This window comes from Bos javanicus, chromosome 10, assembly GCF_032452875.1.
Source record: "Bos javanicus breed banteng chromosome 10, ARS-OSU_banteng_1.0, whole genome shotgun sequence".
Taxonomy (NCBI): domain Eukaryota; kingdom Metazoa; phylum Chordata; class Mammalia; order Artiodactyla; family Bovidae; genus Bos; species Bos javanicus.
Window position 1 is genome coordinate 12,532,313 of NC_083877.1, and position 18,294 is coordinate 12,550,606.

At 42.6% G+C, this 18,294-nt stretch overlaps 2 protein-coding genes across 6 annotated transcripts in view; one reads left to right on the plus strand and one right to left on the minus strand.

Moving 5' to 3' along the window:
• The window catches only part of SLC24A1 (solute carrier family 24 member 1), a 53,974-nt gene extending 43,485 nt beyond the window's left edge, over nt 1-10,489 (plus strand). For 3 of the 5 annotated variants that reach the window (XM_061430105.1, XM_061430108.1, XM_061430106.1), the window contains 5 exons: nt 1,021-1,112; nt 4,027-4,806; nt 5,525-5,614; nt 6,597-6,763; nt 7,785-10,489. In XM_061430105.1, coding sequence (XP_061286089.1) covers nt 1,021-1,112; nt 4,027-4,806; nt 5,525-5,614; nt 6,597-6,763; nt 7,785-8,034 — 1,379 coding nt within the window. In that variant the 3' untranslated portion in view covers nt 8,035-10,489. The remainder of the gene's footprint in view (nt 1-1,020; nt 1,113-4,026; nt 4,807-5,524; nt 5,615-6,596; nt 6,764-7,784) is intronic. The other 2 variants (XM_061430109.1, XM_061430107.1) reach the window with 2 other exon arrangements.
• A 19-nt stretch (nt 10,490-10,508) lies between these two features.
• The window catches only part of DENND4A (DENN domain containing 4A), a 125,780-nt gene continuing 117,994 nt past the window's right edge, over nt 10,509-18,294 (minus strand). The window contains exon 33 of the mRNA XM_061430118.1: nt 10,509-14,600. Within this exon, the coding sequence (XP_061286102.1) occupies nt 14,464-14,600 (137 nt within the window). The 3' untranslated portion in view covers nt 10,509-14,463. The remainder of the gene's footprint in view (nt 14,601-18,294) is intronic.

Genomic DNA, 18,294 nt, shown 5'->3' on the forward strand with positions numbered 1-18,294 from the left:
CAGCTGGTTTTCTCCTGCCACCTTCCTGCCTCCTGTCACCCAGGGTCTGGGCGTGCCTTCCGCCCCCTCTGGGCCAGTCAGCTGGAGTGATGAGCTAGCGCTGCCCTGTGCCCACTGTCGTCCGGCCTACTCCTTCCACTGCGCTCCCTTCCTGACGTGGCTGCAGGCCCAAGGGCCTGTACAGCTCCCTCTGTACTCTCCTCACATAGGGTAGGCAAGGCCTGGAGAGGGGGTTGAACTTCTTTGCTAAATCTTGTCCCAGATGAGAATCTGCTGGACTCTGTTTCCTCTTCCTGTTGCTTCTACACAAGGACTCTGCTTCTAGGGAATTGGTCTGAGACCAGCAACCCTAGTAATGGAGGGCCATCAGGGGTCTGCTGACACAGAAGTCCAGCATCCGTGTGGCAGCCGGGACAAGGGACTGAGACAGCTCTGCACAGCACCCCAGGCCTGCCTCATCCACCTAGCAGGCAGGTACAGCAGCATTGTTCCCACTCTGTAGACAAGGAAACTGAAGCTCGGAGAGATCAAGTGGCTTGCCCAGAGCCAGGTAGCCAAGAAGTGAGAGGGCGTGTTCCAAACCCAGATCTCCAGACTTTGCGATTCTCTTTCCCGCCATCCTATTCTAAGGCTCCCTGGCTACTGCCTTGGAAAGCATCGGGCTCCTCTCCACGCAGCTGGTTAGGGGGAAGGGCCAGGCACTGAGGGCTGGGGCTTTGCCCTCTCTCCCAAGCTGTTCATAGTATCCTGGGCCACAGTGCCAGGATGTGAATGCCTGGAAATCCGGGAGAGTGAGGAGAGCTGCTGCCAGCTGTCCTCACGTGCAGATATCTCTGTGGACAGGACGGGAACGACTCACATCACATCATTTTCCTTCTCCGGTTGATGGGGAGTGCCCCACACAGACCTTCTGAGACCCTGAAGTGGACAACTCCAATAGCCCTGTAGCCAACCATCTCTGCCAACTGCCCTCAGCACCCAGCACACTCTTCTGACCTATCCCATGTTTATCCTTTAAAGAGGAGGAGCCGGCCAAGCTCCCTGAGGTCACGGTCACACCAGCCCCTGCTCCAGACGTCAAGGGAGATCAGGAGGAGGATCCTGGCAGTCAGGTAGGCACAAGCCTCTTCCCAGGTGGCGGAATTTGAGAGGCCCAGGGAAGCACTTGCCACCCAAAAGTCAGTCCTTCCTTGAAGGTCAGAAATGGCTGTTGGAGGTTCCTTCCTTTGGGGTAAGCATTGCCCTTTCTTTGAAGATCGAATACCTTATGCGGCCAGTTAATTCACTGTAATACCTTAGTATGAGTGAGATAATATGTATGAGAATATGTTGCCAGCTGTTGCATGCTGTACAAACGTGAGAATAACTGTTGGGGTGTGGGGGGGTTTCTGTTGGCCGCTAGGGTACAGTGAAACCAGGCAGCGTGAAGCACAGTGGAAGGATTGCTGGGCAAAGGCCTTGGGACCTTCCAAGGTGCCTCAGCCTGGCTCGCAGGCTTCCTGAGTTCTGACACTGCTGCCTTTAGTCTCACAGCCTCTCTTCCACCTTGCTGCAACCAAACTGAACTTCTTGTCTCCATGCTTTTTACCTCCAGGCCTTGGTTCACATGGCCTTCTCCCTCCAGAATTCCCCTTTCCCCTACATCTTCATATATCCTAATCTCACCCATTCCTCCAAGCTAGTGTAAATGCCTCTTTTGCCACAAAGCTTCCTTGACCCCGCAGTGTGAATGCCCATGGTGCTCTCTTCCTCTCTTAGGGCCCTTAGCACTGCCTTCCCTGTACTCTGTTTGTGAGTCTCTCTGAGTGCCCCTGCGAGGTGGTGAGCTTCCGGAAGGCAGGATCCGAGTCTGAGTGGTCTCTGTCCCCCACTGCTCCCCTCCCCTCCCGCCCCAGAAACACAGTGCTGCATGTGCTCAGTGGGGGCTCAGTGACTGACAGGAAGTGTGCGTTTAGTTTACAGATTCCAGCCCTGACATTCTCTTCTACTGGATACCCAGAAGCACTCAATTACATCTCATCCTAAGTCAGCAACTTTGGGTTCAGTGTCTAAGACATCTTCAGTGGCAGCATGAGTGTCCTGAGTAGGCCAGTTACAGCTGGCTTAAGTAAAAGGGATTGAGAGGATACAGAGGTGTCTCCCAGGACCCCAGGTCAGGAAGTGAAACTTGGTCCCACAGTGAGTTGGACCTAGGCCTGGGAAGGCGCCCGTGGCCCTGCTGGCCTCCCTACATGTCCCGCTCTCCCTCTGTCCTCCGTGTGCAGGCTTTAGCACTCCTGGCAGCTGACTCCATTGCTTCCTTATTAGCACACGGAGACCTAAGTTACTACCCCAGTCCTCCAGTCCACAATGTGATCAACCAGTGACTGGCTCCCTGTTTCAGAAGACAGCGAATCCATTCAAACCGGGGCACAGGTCAGGGGTCAAACCTATGTCTAGTCAACTGTGGCAGGGAGAGTGGGGTGCTTTGACTGCAACGTGGGTGAAGGAGCCACCTGTCAGGGGCTTTTGGGGTTGACAGTTCTCAGAAAAGAGGGTGCTGTTAATTTAAATGACTTGTCATTTTCTCCAGATTAGCTTGGGGATGGGAGGGCAGGAATTATTCATTCTCATCTGAAAGCACAGGCCTCATGGATATTAATATTTGGCTTCTTCTTTGGGTGGTCTGAACCCTGGCTGCATGTTACAATAATTGGGGGAAACTAGGGCCCACTCTCAACCAGTGAAGTCAGGATATCTGGGGTGGGTCCTTGAGTCTTTAAATCCTCGAGGTGATTTTAATATGCAGCAGAGTTTAGAATCACTGAGCACCCCCTGGGGATTGGCAGCGTCATGAAATTTGTTATGGATGATGTACTTCATGAGCACACAGCCCGGGTCATTTACTCAAGGGATTGGATCAGCACATTGTTATAGGTTATTGGGAGCCTAATCTGAAGACCCTAAGAATCAATGGCTTTTAGAGCATGTGGAGTCAGTCCATGGTACCCAAACACATCTACAGATGCACTTATTAGATGTACCTGGCAGCATATAAAAATAGATTCCTGGTTTTCAGTCCTAGAGATTCTACTTCAGTTGGTTCAGTGGGGCAAGGAAATCTGTGTTTCTAATAAGCTACCGGGTTTGGGAACCAAATATCTCATTCAGTCCTGGCATTTGGGGAGCAGGGTAGCTTGATGGTGAAGAGGCCAAGCGTTGGATGGTTCACATTCAAATCCCAGCTTCATTACTGACAAACTGTGTGGACCACAAGCAAGCTTTTAACTACTCTGTACCCTTCTTCATCTGTCAGATGGGTTTAGTTCTATCTGTATGATAAATTAATTGACTCAGGAAACCTACTAAGTGTGAGTTGTTGTTATTATTATACTACTTAGCATGATGCCTGGCACATAAAAACTGTCCATGAATTGGTATCATCATCATTTTACACATATAATATAGCAGTTGAGTTTTAGATGGATTCAGAATGTGATGTAACCACCAAAACATATCATGCCATTTTAGGCAACATTAATGGAAGCATCGTATCTAAAATAAGGGGCATGATAATCCTGTTGGATTCTGTGAGGTGTTATTTTAGAAACCTCCTCATGGGATATAAGCTAACTAGAATGAGTTCATCAAGAAGGGGAGGAGGCTGTAGCATGGGGAACCACAGAAGGACCTGAGAATCTTCAGCCCAGGGAAGAGAGGCTGTCTCTGTGCGGAGAGTGTTCTTTGTGGCTCCAAAAAGCAAACCTATACACAGAGGGTGGAACTTTGGTATAAATTTTGGACTTCAAACCAGTCAGAGTTGTCAGGAACTGCTTTACGTGGTGCGTTCTCCATCCCTACAAATGATCAAAGACAGGACTGGGCAGGAGTGCTGTAAAGGGAATTTTGCTGAATGACTGCACTTGTTTCTTCCTCATACTAAAGCTTTTAGATACATTCTGAGAACAACAACAAAAAAATGGTGGGGAGAAACGGCAAAGGGAACAGACCATCATCTCCCATTAATCTGTTGGTTTTGGATTGCAGGGAGTCGGGGCCGAAGCTGAGAACACAGGTGAAAGGACAGGTGGCGAGGCGGAAGTTCCTGCTGAAGGTGAAAACAGAGAGCGAAGTGGAGGCGACGCTGCATTAGGAGGTGAAAGTGAAGGAAAAGCAGAGAATGAAAGTGAAGGTGACATCCCGGCAGAAAGGAGAGGAGATGATGAAGACGAAGGTGAAATCCAGGCAGAAGGTGGGGAAGTGAAAGGTGATGAAGACGAAGCTGAAATCCAGGCAGGAGAAGGTGGGGAAGTGGAAGGTGATGAAGACGAAGGTGAAGTCCAGGCAGGAGAAGGTGGGGAAGTGGAAGGTGATGAAGACGAAGGTGAAATCCAGGCAGGAGAAGGTGGGGAAGTGAAAGATGATGAAGGTGAAATACAGGCAGGAGAAGCTGGGGAAGTGGAAGGAGAAGATGGTGAAGTGGAAGGTGGTGAAGATGAAGGTGAAATCCAGGCAGGAGAAGGTGGTGAAGGTGAAACTGGAGAGCAGGAATTGAATGCTGAAATTCAAGGTGAAGCCAAAGATGACGAGGAAGGTGTGGATGGCGAAGGGGGAGGTGATGGAGGTGACAGTGAAGATGAAGAAGAGGAAAATGAAGAAGAGGAAGACGAAGAAGAGGAAGAGGAGGAAGAGGAGGAGGAAGAGGAGGAAAATGAGCAGCCTTTGTCCCTGGAATGGCCTGAGACCAGGCGGAAGCAAGCCATTTACCTCTTTCTCCTGCCCATTGTGTTCCCGCTGTGGCTGACGGTTCCCGACGTCCGGAGGCTGGTGGGTTTGCCCAGCTGTCCCCAAGTCACCTATCCTTAGGGAAGCTCTGGGGCCTCTCTGCATGCCCACTCAGAGGAGGGAGGTGATAGGGCAAACCAGCTTGTCGGGGCTCAACCACAGAGGGTCTGGGATGGAACCTGCAGCTCTAGAGGGGACCATGCACCTAAGGGACATTCTGATGGACTTGGGAGGCCCTGGAATGTGTTTGTTTCCACCACCATAAGCAGCGTGAAATAATCTCTCCTTAAATTCTCAGTTTCTTGATTTGAATATGGGAATGATGCCACTGCACACCCTCTGTATTTCATAGCAACACTGTGAAGACCTAGGGTTATAAATGCTATTTCTACCCTGTATTCCTGTTTATAGGGAAAGGTCTGACTAACGTACTCCACCCAAAGGGGAACCATATTCTGTCTCTGGGTCTAGAGAGGAGCAGAGTGGGGAAAAGTTGAAGTCAAACCAAATAACTAGATTGGCTGGTCCTAGTGCAAGCAAATAGCTCTCTTCATTTTGTCAGTGCTGAACCCCCCGTCTCGTCTCATCTAGAGTGGGCCACTAAGCCCATCCTTTTCTAGGTCCTCACTGGAGACAGAGGTCAGACATCTCCACATCATCTCCATCATTCCTCCCGCAGATCTCCTGGGGCTCTCTCAGAAGCGCCAGAGCCCTTTAGCCTCTGCAACTTATTTCTCTTCCTTTTCAAACTTTCAAACAGGAGGCTAAGAAGTTTTTTGTTATCACCTTCCTGGGATCCATCCTGTGGATAGCCATGTTCTCATACCTCATGGTTTGGTGGGCTCACCAGGTGAGTGTGGGGCAGGAACTAAACCCTGCATCCGTGGGCCAAAAGGACTTTTTTCCTTCTGGGTGAATTTCTGGCGCCCAGGGAATGGCGAGCACCAAGTGAATTTGTAGTTCATGTATTGTTTATAAAGGCTTAAAAGTAGACTTTATAGTCCAAGGGATGCAGTACTTTTCAAGCAGGGCTCTTCTGTCCTCTGTTCACACTGCCATCTGACAGAAGGCCCTTCTCAACCTGATCCAGCTGACCATTCCTTATTAGCCTTATTCCCTGCTTTCTGTCCTGCCTTGGCCACTTCTCTCCACCTGGTAAGACCGTACACACTTAAGAGCAAGCTCAGTTTTGCCTCCTTCCTGGCATTAATTAGTGTTCTTGAGTGTGCATGGCTTTTCTCCTCTACCTGGAATACTGCACTCAGCGCAGTTTTATCACTGTTTACATGCTTTTCTCTTTTCTTCCCAGCTGTTAGTTTTGCATGACCCCTACCTCACTCAGGCCAAGGGAACATTAACTCTGAGCAAGGTGATGGTTTTGCACAAAATAGTATATGGTTGGTGCTTCAAAGAGTAGGGTCAGTGTTGCACTGTCCATACTTCTGCCTCCAGCCTTTAAAAAGTTCCTGGCACACGGCAGGTGTCTGTGGGTCTGGAAATGGAAACATACATGAACAGGCCTTTGGAGGAGCAATTCTTCTGGGAAGGTAGAGTTGTTATGGTTGGAATAACAGTAAGTGGTAATCATAGATGGACTTCAGTCAGGTTAGAAAAGAGCATCATCATCCTCTGAAGCCTTGAGCAGAGGCCCTGTTCTTTCTCTCCATGGCCCATCTCCCCAGCTGTTAGTTTTGCATGACCCTACCTCACTCAGGCCAAGGGAACATTAACTCTGAGGAAGGTGATGGTTTTGCACAAAGTAGTATATGGTTGGCACTTCAAAGAGCCTCAGATTTTTCACCTGCTGTTGCCATGGTTTCTCTATTTACCAGGTTGGCGAAACAATAGGGATTTCTGAAGAGATCATGGGTTTGACGATCCTAGCAGCAGGCACATCAATTCCTGACCTCATCACCAGTGTGATTGTCGCTCGGAAAGGCCTGGGTGACATGGCTGTGTCAAGCTCCGTGGGCAGTAACATATTTGATATCACCGTGGGGTGAGTGGCAGACTGGCTTTTCTAAGGCATATCATGGCTGGAAAACACTGTGTTGGCTCTGTCCATTCATTATACATGGAATAAAATGGCGTTTATGTTATTAGTTTCCACAAGGTAACAAAGTATCCTCCTTTCATTCATCACAGCCAGAAGGATAATAGAACTAAAATGCTGCCTGAAATCTGACTGGAATTTATGGATAAATTGAAAACTGAAGTCCATTAAATTCCATTACCACATACAGTCAAATGCTTGGCTCACTGACCCCCAAGGTGGTGGAGGTGGGGTTGGAAGGAGCAGTGACTTCCTGTCTTACTTCCTGGTACTCCTGCTCCTTTGCATTTGGACTCCTGCCTGCTCAGAGGTTCTAAAAAGCATTTTGTATAAACAAGTAAATGTTGCGTCTTCCTGTAGGGATTTGCCTACCGGCTCCTCTCAGCTCCGTAGCAGCACCACGCCTGTTTTCACTTCCCCAGTCACCTTCAGGATTTGGGTGTGGCTGTGATTTTTTTCATTTGAATTTGTTTGTGTGTGTGTTTGCAGGGTGGAGCAGGTTAAAGGGCTGAGGAGAGCCCGAACCACTAACAAGTGTCAGGAAATGTCCCGAGCTAGGCCTTATCGTAAGGATTTAGAGGTTTAGATTAGTCATACAGAAGCCACAAAGTATGAAGAAAACAACTCAGACCCAGAAAACCTGTTTTAATCTAGGCTTTCCAGTTACTATCTGTGAGTAATGGGTACATAATTTTAATTTCCCTGGACCTGAGTTTTCTATGGCACCCCACTCCAGTACCCCTGCCCGGAAAACCCCATGGACGGAGGAGCCTGATAGGCTACAGTCCATGGGGTCACAGAGTCAGACGACTGAGCGACTTCACTTTCGTTTTCTAACCTTTGACATGAATATTTTGTTTCTTACGTTTGTGTAAAAATGCGTGCTTTGTAAATTGTGTAGTACTGTTGTGTACATGGGGCTGTTATCAACATAAAGAACACTCACACTGTCTCTTCTGTCTTGCAGCCTGCCCCTTCCTTGGATGCTTTTCTCTCTCATCAATGGATTGCAGCCTGTTGCTGTCAGTAGCAATGGCTTGTTCTGTGCAATTGTTTTGCTTTTTCTCATGCTCCTGTTTGTGATCTCGTCAATTGCATTATGCAAGTGGAGAATGAACAAGATCCTGGGCTTCACCATGTTCCTCCTGTACTTTGTATTCCTGATAATCAGTGTGATGCTGGAAGATCGAATCATATCCTGCCCTGTATCTGTCTGAGTCAGAGTCACTATTGCTCAAAATGGACATGGATCAGAAACCCATGCCAGAAGTTACTGCACCTCTCGTCACATTAAAGAAAGAATGAACCTGATCTGGGAGAGGGAAGTGAGTGGCCAAGAACCTCTGATGTGGGTGTGATGGGGGCTGAAGTTTATCCTTGGAAGCACCTGCAGTTCATTGCGGATTAGGACTCTGGAGGGGTGGTGTTCCTACCACCCCTTCACGGAGGCCAAGAAGGGCCTGAGTCAGAGGCTTTTCTAAAATGAGATAACTGGGAGTGAGGGTTGGGACAGGCATCACAGCAGTAAGACAAGCACCCGCGTGACAGTTCCCTGATTATTCCTGAAGGGCTGCTGATCCAAGACAGGCAGGTGTGGTCTCGCCCTCCTGGCCCTTGCCCCCAGCACAGGCTGCAATTTGCTGTCTCCTCTTGTACTGTTCAAAGTGTGTGCTTCTATCAGGGTTGTACCCCTTACAGTTTAGTTACTGGTGAGTTTAAGGGGACGAAATCTATAGATTAAAAAAAGTATAACAAGAATCAATTATCATTACACATCGTAGTCCAGTAAAATGTGTATCAACGTTTTACAGCTTTTTCAAAGGAGGACATTTGCTCTCATTGTTGGATTTCTGAAAAGTAAGCAGCCCAAGAAATTATAATTTGCCGTTCAGTTGGAAGGTGTGGCTATTAGGGGAGGAAAACTATTCTGAGGGCCATTTAAAAATACGTACTTACCCAAGTTTGTGTGGTCTCCATCAGGTGGGCACCTTGAGCAATCAGACATTCTAACAAAGCTGTCCTGGCTGGGCTCCACCCTCTCATATTCTCACCTAACATGGGAGCTGTACCAGTGAGGGAGGAACAAAGTAATTTTTAAAAAGAGTCTAAAGTCAGTATACCCAAATCTGGTTTACAAAGCAAGAGATCCAGTGGGGCAATGCTATTTTTGTATGTCATCTGAGACAGGATTATAAAGCAGGAAGATTGATTTCTTGTGTGGATTACAAGTGGATATTAAGGCGATTACAAAGGAGAAACGCTTAACACAGTGCCAAGATGGAGAGGAAAAAAAGTGTTACTATCTTCAAGGTAGCTAGTGCAAAGGACACCTGTGTTTTTAAAAAATTGTGCGGTTAAACATTTCACGTGGAAGCTGAAATGCTTGTATATTAAATATTGCTGCTTGCTGCCTTTTACTGGCATCAAGTCAAGGGGCACATTAAAAATGAAACAGTGCTATGCCACCGGTTATGAAGCAGGAGGAGCTCAGGTGAACGCAGTTTATGACAGTAAATACGGCTTTAATTACAAACATGAGAGGATTCACCGAAGACTAGAAGATAGCTGGACAGATGCGAAATGGGAAAAAACTGAACATTTTGGTGTTGAAGGGCTGTTTTCAAAGTACTTTAGTCCCTAATCCATCTTCTAAGATGGGCTGGTTAATTTAATTCATGGCCTCACTACTCCCAAGATCCACGTTGTTTGGAAATGGAAATGACTTTTACTAAATTTCAATAAATTGTGAGTCCCAATGATCTTTTATTTTACAAAAATGGATGTGTTCATGGCTCCAGAGAAGACTGATGAATACAGGATCGTATTCAAATTCCACATTCTTAAATTGGTCATCTCACTCCTAACGCTGCCGCACTGCCTGGTCTCCATACGCTGTGGCCTAGGAGCGAGACAGGGCAGTGGCCACGGAAGGGAGCTCCCGGTGCCAGCACCCTGGGCCGCAGCCTGGTCTCTGCCCACAGTCTCAGCCAGCCTCAGGGATGGCTCCTCCTCAGCCTGGGAGCCGATGATCTTCCCCAGTACAACTGAGTGAGGAGTGATGGACAGTGAAACGTTCTGTAATGAGAAAGTGCTGGACCACCAGTTAATGATTAAAATCAACTAATAATCGGATATCCTTTTCCTGATCAGTTTGCTAAGTTTCTGGCATTTATCTTTGCTGAGAAAGGAAGTTCTGACTTCACACTCTGAAGAAAAGGGTTAAGACATAAAGTGAAAGTTGTGTCTTGATGGATGAGCACCTGGTGGGGAGGAGGAGGAGATTGCAAGGAGATGGAAAACTTGTATAACTTTTAAAAGATCAATTTGTTACACTTGAAATTAAGATTATTGTCATACATTACAAATCGATAATTTATTAAAATTGTACTCATTTAGAGGTTAAGTACCATCTTAAAATGTCAAGATAATGGTTAGATGGTCCTTTCATTTGATGGGTAAAATGACCTATGTAGCTAGTTATATTCAGCCTGGAAAGTCAGACCTGTCATACATGAGTATCTAAATTGGGAGAAAGTGGCTGAATAGATGATTTCTCCTTCATCCCTGTTGAGGTTGTATTTCCTTGATGGCCCTGGTAACAGGTTTGGGCCATATTTATAAAAATGTAAAACTCCTCCTAATTTAATGGGTAAGATTCTGTATAGTGACAAAAAAAAGGATATATTCCAAATGTTTTAAAATTAGTATATTTTTAAACAGTTACTATACATTTTGAACATTATATTCTCATATAGATCTGAAAATGTTTCTATCAAATTAGAAGCATGGCCTTTTATGATACTATAAAGTATCATAAAAATTCTATATCCCAATTACTGTTTAAAGATTGAGTACCAAAAGAGGCAAGAATTGGAATTTAATATTTAAGACATAGCTTGGTAGATGCATTTGTAAAACAAGTTGGCCTTATGGCTCACAGAATATCCTTAGCTCTGGCCCCCTTTTTGTAGGAAAGTCCCGCTGCAGATGCAGCTTGCAGTGTACTTTTGGCCTGGTTACCATGAAAAGTATGAGATGAGGATGAGATGAGAGAGGATGAGATAGTTGGATGGCATCACAGACTCCATGGACACAAGTTTGAGCAAGCTCTGGGAGTTGGTGACGGACAGGGGAGCCTGGCGTGCTGCAGTCTATGGGGTCACAAAGAGTCAGACATGACTGAGTGACTGAACTGAACTGACCATGAAAAGTACAAAGAGAGGGCCCATGATCAGGGTTGCCCATCCCTGTGGAGTCACTAGAGCCAAGCAGGACACCCTGGCCTAAGGCTGTCCTCAGGGCCTTCTGGGATGAGCCGGTCAATATGGAGAATTTCATTTACAGAAAATTCCATCAGTTGCTCCAGTGGTTTTATCACAGTACTGTGTTTGAAGAGAAAATCTTTAAATGCAAAAGGAAAGAGCCATCCAAATGAATAGCAACTGTGGAAAGGCTACAGTAACTTTATCTGAAAAGTCTGTTACCATCTCACACATGCACATGGACTTTTTGAGTCAGACAGAAATTGCCATATTAATTTGTGCAATACTAACTTTGTAAATAATAATTAAGCCGGCAAATGTACTTACTCTTCAGAGAAAGAAGGTAGTATGAAGGGGTAAGAAGATACCAAGCACTGAGGATATTAAGGTAAACTGACCTGCAGGCACCAGAGAATTCAATTCTGAAATAAAACTTAGACATATCTTAACAGGAAGGGCAGAGCATGCTAAGACTAGCACAAAGGCAGACCAAGGACCTCAACGAGGCAGCTTTCCCTTCCTGCTCAGTGATACAGTGCCTAACAGCAGCTTCCAAGTTCCAGTGAGAGAAAAATAAAGCTGGGCTACTGCACATTATCACACAACTGGTTACTTTCTTACCATGTACTTACAAAATATGTAGAAGTACAATATAACTTATATATGTAGCACTGGCTAGTTGCACTAAAGTATCATTAATCACCAGCATAAAAGAAAAAAAGCTTATCACTTAAAATTCTGAACCAGCATTTTCAGGGGCTGTTTCTCCACGTACAAAAATGGAAAGATTTTATTAGAAAACCTTATAATAAATAAGCTAGTGGCTTTAGGATTTTAAAGCAAAAAAATCTCCCCCCCCGCCGCCCCGCAATTAGAAAAAAAATCAGAATACTGTATAACTCCCTTTCAAGAGGAAAAAACTGAATATTCAAATATGATATACAAATGTGTGACATTCAAAACACAATGGAAGGAAGTAGTAAGTAGTAAACAAGTTATACCAGGACACGGCATGATTTATTTTCAACTAGTAAACATATAAACAAAACTAGGAGAAAATAAAAGATAATGTAGTAAAAGGGTATTTCTTTCCAACGTGATTGACCATAATTCTCTACAATGTATGGTCAACAGAGAGAAAACTGAAGAAATGTTTGTATGGAGTTATTTTAAAGGATAATCTACATATTTTCTTTTGATCAGGATTTACCACTTTCTATTCATGTTTTAGGTTTTGAGAGAGTAAATCTGTACAAATAATATTCCCTGGGGATTAAAAACGGGGGGAATAGAACCCAACCAAAAGTAGAAACAAAACTTGGTGTCGGGGGTGGGGGTGGGGGGGAATTACATTCACTTTTCCAGATGAGTCTGAATCATCAAGAATGGGCTTTACCTTACTTTTTTTGGTTAGATATTTGAAATCAATAAACTGCTATTCATATATATATATTGCTTGTGTTAAAGACAAGGTAATCAATAGTGAAAACTGTTCTTATACAAAACAAAACAGTAACAGCAAAACAGACTAGAACCCTAGAATTCTGTTTGGATGGATGCTTGTCACCAATGCCAAAAGCCTCACCTATCAAATGTTTCTCTCATTGAATAATTTTCAAATGATTATGATTCTGAGACCGTAAGACTGAATTAGATTGTGAGTGTGGACCTAAATAGTAAAGAAGGATAAGACAAGAGTGATATTTACAAAGGAGAAGCAGATACATGTGCATAGCACCAGATTTTTCAAGTAAGCAAGTTCAGCCCCAAACTAACTGAAGTAAATTTTACATTTTTAAGTTTTCCCCATTATTTCCCAGAGTAGAAAGCTGTGAAATGTTTCAGCTTGGTGTTATTCACCAATGGGGTTTACACAAAAGTGTTTTTTCTACAGCTGAATGGTTCTGAGTCTCAGGATTGTAAGATATCTCCAAGTCCGAATGTCCTGAACCCTACCGGCTTTGACACATCTAATTTAGGACCATTCATTTTTTCCTTCTTTGACATTGGCTAGAGAATTCCTTCATTATGACAATGTACAAACACATACTACATGAACATTAAAATATATAATTCTAACAGCTAAAGGATACCTTTTTTTAATCAGAAATTATTGAAAGAAAGTGATCTTAGAAATGATGGGACTACAAGAATTTTTTAAGATTCTATTTAATACCCATGGTACTTAAACATTCAATTTACTGTCTTATTTCTGGATATTTTGGATTTAGATTTCATAAACCAGATTCAGAAGGCTTATTAAAAAAGCCAAGTTCCTCAATATGGGAAATTCTATCTGGCTGTCCTTTTAGTGAGTTATTATTTTTCTACCTTTGAAAAAATATTTTGAATATTTATATATAATATATATAAACAATACTCCAGTAGGTCATATTCCAGATAAATATACTATAATTTGCACCATACCCAATATTTTAGATATTAAAATAAAGGTAAAATTTGGGATAAACTGACATATTCCCCAACATAAATGTTCATGTAGAATATTAAAATTTAAATTGATATTTGGCTGTGTAAGCTATTTCCCCTGTGTATGGTATGCATCTAGTAGCAGTAGAGAAAATTCTGGAACCATGGTATACTGAACCTGATTTTGCAGAAGCAGACTTAGAACCTCTCTGGCTTTCCTCCCACAAGGCTCAGTGAGTCCGTCTGGGTGATGTGCGCCCTGCCATGCCTCACCCACTGCAGTCAGGCTCAGGAGTTCTAACGTGCGATCCTGGGACAACACTGACGTTAGCACTGACATTTTGGAATCATTCTTCCAAGTAATAAAAAAAATATAGATATACATATAGAGATCTGCAGCTGCACTAATTACTTCACATAGCAGCAGACAAGGAAAATAAGCACTTAACTGCCTTGCTTCATAAGTTTAAGTTCATTTTGTTTGCTATATTAAGTTTAAAAATTAAAAAAATATCAACTTACTATAAACAATTTAAAATACGTATAATACAACTTCATGGTCAAAACATTTGAGCAGTCTATGAAAACAGGAGATACTCTGATCTTACATTTGTTTATGTTCCATACATGATTTTTCAATCTGCCTCTTCCAAGAGAATCCATTAAACAGCTGTCTTATTTTATGGGGACTAATTTTGTTTAGGGATTTTTTTTTTTTTATCACAAAAGTACTTAATTGTTACTGGAGAAGAAGAAGAAAAGAAATGAGACATAAAGTGGCTCTCTCCCACTTGTCACTATTTTCTTCTTAAGACACTCTGTACATAAGCTATCTGAACCTCCTGAAACATCTTACAAATGTGTTTTCAAAAATCGAAGAAAAAAGTTTAGAGTCTAAAAGTGTTGTTTTATACACTGACTATACAATACATATTGAAAGTATACACACATATCTTAAAGATAAGGTTCTCCAAAGGTCTTCCGACATTCCATCACCCCTGTGCTTGGCGGCCTGTCGCAGTTGTGGGTGCTCTTGACTTGACTGGGTGTGAGACGATCATATGCCATCTTATATTCTTTATCAAATGCATCTGTAAAAAGTCACCAAGAAAGGCACACAGAAATTTATATTTGATATTATCAGCAATCAAGTTTTGGTAATACTACAGAACCACAAAATTAGGAGCCAAGAAGGAATGTCTAGGTCATTTCTGCCAGCTAAGGGACCACAGAATTTCAGAGCTGGAACGGGGAACTTAAGAGTCCACAGCACTTTTTTTTTTTTTTTTAAGTTGACAGTTTTGGAGTTAGGTTGCACAGACCAGTGAAATGTAAAGTACTAAGACATCAACTGTTTAAAATTCTTCTTTCCCAACTTAAAAAAATGTGGTGAAATACATATAAAGTTTAGCATCCTAACCATTTCTGGGTGCCCAGTCTGTGGTATTATATACATTCGTAACGTGCAATCATCGCCATCCATTTCCATACCTCTCTTCATCTTGTGAAACTGAAATCTATGCCCTTTAAACCAGCCATCCCCAACCTTTTTGGCACCAGGGACCAGTTTCGTGGAAGACAGTTTCTCCACGAACTGGAGTGAGGGATGGTTTCGGGATGACTCAAGCATATTACAGGTATTGTGCACTTCATTATTATTACATCGGCCTCACCTCAGATCATCAGACATTCAATCTTGGAGGTTGGGGACCCCTGCATTAAACAATAATACCCTTTTCCTCTCCCCCCAGCTCCTGTCAACTACCATTCTACTTCTGTCTCTATGATTTTGACTTCTTTAAGTTCTTAAGTACTTCTTAAGTTGAATCATACAGCATTTGTATTTTTATGACTGGCATATTCCACTTAATGTCTTCAAGTTTCACTTATGTTGTAGCATGTCAGAATTTCCTTATTATTCTTAAGGCTGAATAATAATTCACTATGTATATATCCCATTCTGCTTATCTACTCATCCTTCAATGGATACTTGGGTTGTTGCTTCCACATTTCAGCTATTTTGAATAAAACTGCTATAAACATGTGAGTACTAATATATTTTTGAGACCCTGCCTTCAATTCTTCAGGGTATATACCCAGAAATGAAACTGCTGGATAATGTGGAAATTCTGTATTTAATTTTTTAAGGAAAATGCCATACTGTTTTCGACAGCAGCTGTACCATTTTATATCACAATTAACAATGCACAAGTGTTCCAATTTTTCCATATTCTTACAAACACTTGTTTTTCTGGGGTTTTTGACAGTAGCTATTCTATCTGATGGTGTGAGATGGTATCTCAGTGTAGTTTTGATCTGCATTTCCTTATCAGTGATGTTAAGCATCTTTGCCATCCATGTATCTTCTTTGGATAAATGTCTATTCAAGCTCTTTGCCCATTTTGCAATGGCTTGTTTTTTTGTGGTTGAGTTTTAGGAATTCTTTACATATTCTTGATATTAATCTCTTCTCAGATATATGATCTGTAAGTATTTTCCTCCCATCATATGGGATGTCTTTTTACACAGTTGATACCACTTTTGATGCACAGAAATCTTTAGTTTTCACAATGCCCTATTTGTCTGACCTTTTGTTGCCTGTGCCTTGGGTGTCATATCCAAGAAATATGACAAATCTATGTCATGAAGCTTTTGTCGTATGCTTTCTTCTGATTGTTTTAGGACTCACATTTAGATATTCAATCCTTTTTGAGTTAATTTTTGTATAAGGGTCCAAACTGATTCTTTTGCAAGTGGATATCCTGTTTTTCCAGAACAATTTATTGAAAAGAGTCATTTTCCCACAGAAATGTCTTGGCATTCTTGTCAAAAATCATCTTTACCATAAATGTGAGGGTTTATTTCTGAGCTTTCTATCCTATCCCATTTGCCTATGTATCTGTCTTTATCCTGGTACCACTGTTTTGATTACTGCAGCTTTGCTGTAAGTTTTGGAATCAGTTAGTGTGAATCCTCCAGATCTGTTCTTTTTCAAGACTGTTTTGGCTATTTGGGATGCCTTCAGATTCCATAAATTTTAGGATGGGTTTTACTATTTCTGTAAAAAATACTACTGGTGACTGTATTAAATCTGTAGATTGCTTTAGTAGTACTGATATATTAAGAATATTAGTCTTCTAATTTATGAACATGGGGTGGGTTTCCATTCATATATGTGATTTTTAATTTGAGAAATGTTTGTAATTTTCATGGTACAAGTCTTTTACAACTTCCTAAGCATTTTATTCTTTTTGATGCTACTGTAAATGGACTGCTCTCTTAATTTTATTTTTGTATTATTCATTGCTATAGAAATTAAGCTAATTTTTGTATTTTGATCTTATATCCTATAAACTTGCTGAATTTATTTTTTATTAACTCTAATACTTTGGGGGTTTTGTTTTGTTCTGTTTCAATCTGGTTTGGAATCTCTAGGGTTTTCTATATACAAGATCATGTCACCTATAAACGTAGTTCAACTTCTTTGTTTCCAATCTGGATGCCTCTTATTTCTTTTTCTTGCCTGGCTGTTCCAGCTACAGTGTTGAAGTGTGGAAGCGGGCATCCTTTTCTTGTTCCAGATCTTAAAGGGAAGACTGTTTTTTATCACTGAATATGGTGTTAACTCTGGGTTTTTCATAAATGCCCTTTATCAGGTTGAAGATATTCCCTTCTGTTTCTAGCTTTTCTAGTTTGTTGAATTCTGTCAAATGTTTTTTTCTGTGTCTACTGAGATACCATGTGGTTCTGTCTGTATTCTGTAGTTTTTTTTTTTTATTCTGAACCAACACTGCATCCTTGGGATATATCCCTCTTTGTCATGGCATACGATCCTTTCTATACATTGCTGGATTTGGTTTACTAGTATTTTGTTGAGAATTTCTGTATCTATATTAATAAGGGATATTGTTCTTCAGTTTTTTTTTTTTTCCTTGTGACATCTTTGGGCTTGGTTCAGTTCAGTTCAGTTCAGTCGCTCAGTCGTGTCCGACTCTTTGCAACCCCCATGGACTGGAGCAATGCCAGGCTTCCCTGTCCATCACCAACTCCCAGAGCTTGCTCAAACTCGTGTCCATCAAGTCAGTGATGCTATCCAACTATCTCATCTTCTGTCGTCCCCTTCTCCTCCTGCCTGCAATCTTTCTCAGCATCAGGGTCTTTTCCAATGAGTCAGTTCTTTGCATCAGGTGGGTAAAGTATTGGAGCTTCAGCATAAGCCCTTCCAATGAATACTCAGGACTGATTTCCTTAAGGATTGACTGGTTGGACTTCCTTGCAGTCCAAGGGACTCTCAAGAGTCTTCTCCAACACCACGGTTCAAAAGCATCATTCTTTGGTGCTGAGCTTTCTTTATGGTCCAACTCTTACATCCATCCATGACTAGTGGAAAAACCATAGCTTTGACTAGATGGACCTGCATTGGCTAAGTAACGTCTCTGCTTTTTATTTATTTATTTATTTTTTTCGTCTCTGCTTTTTAATATGCTGTCTTATGTTGGTCATAGCTTTTCTTCCAAGGAGCAAGTGTCTTTTAATTTCATGGCTGCTGTCACCATCTGCAGTGATTTTGGCCTAATGCATAGAATGAGTTAGGAAGCACTTCTTTTTCTTCTACTTTTTTTGTCAGAGTTTATGAAGGATTAGTGTCTTAGTTTGGGCTGCTATAACAGAATACCATAGACTGGGTGGCTTAAATGATGAACAGTTATTCAAGGTGCCAGCAGATGCGGTGTCTGGTGAGAGTACTCTTCCTGGTTTGCAGATGGGTGTCTTCTAATATCCTCC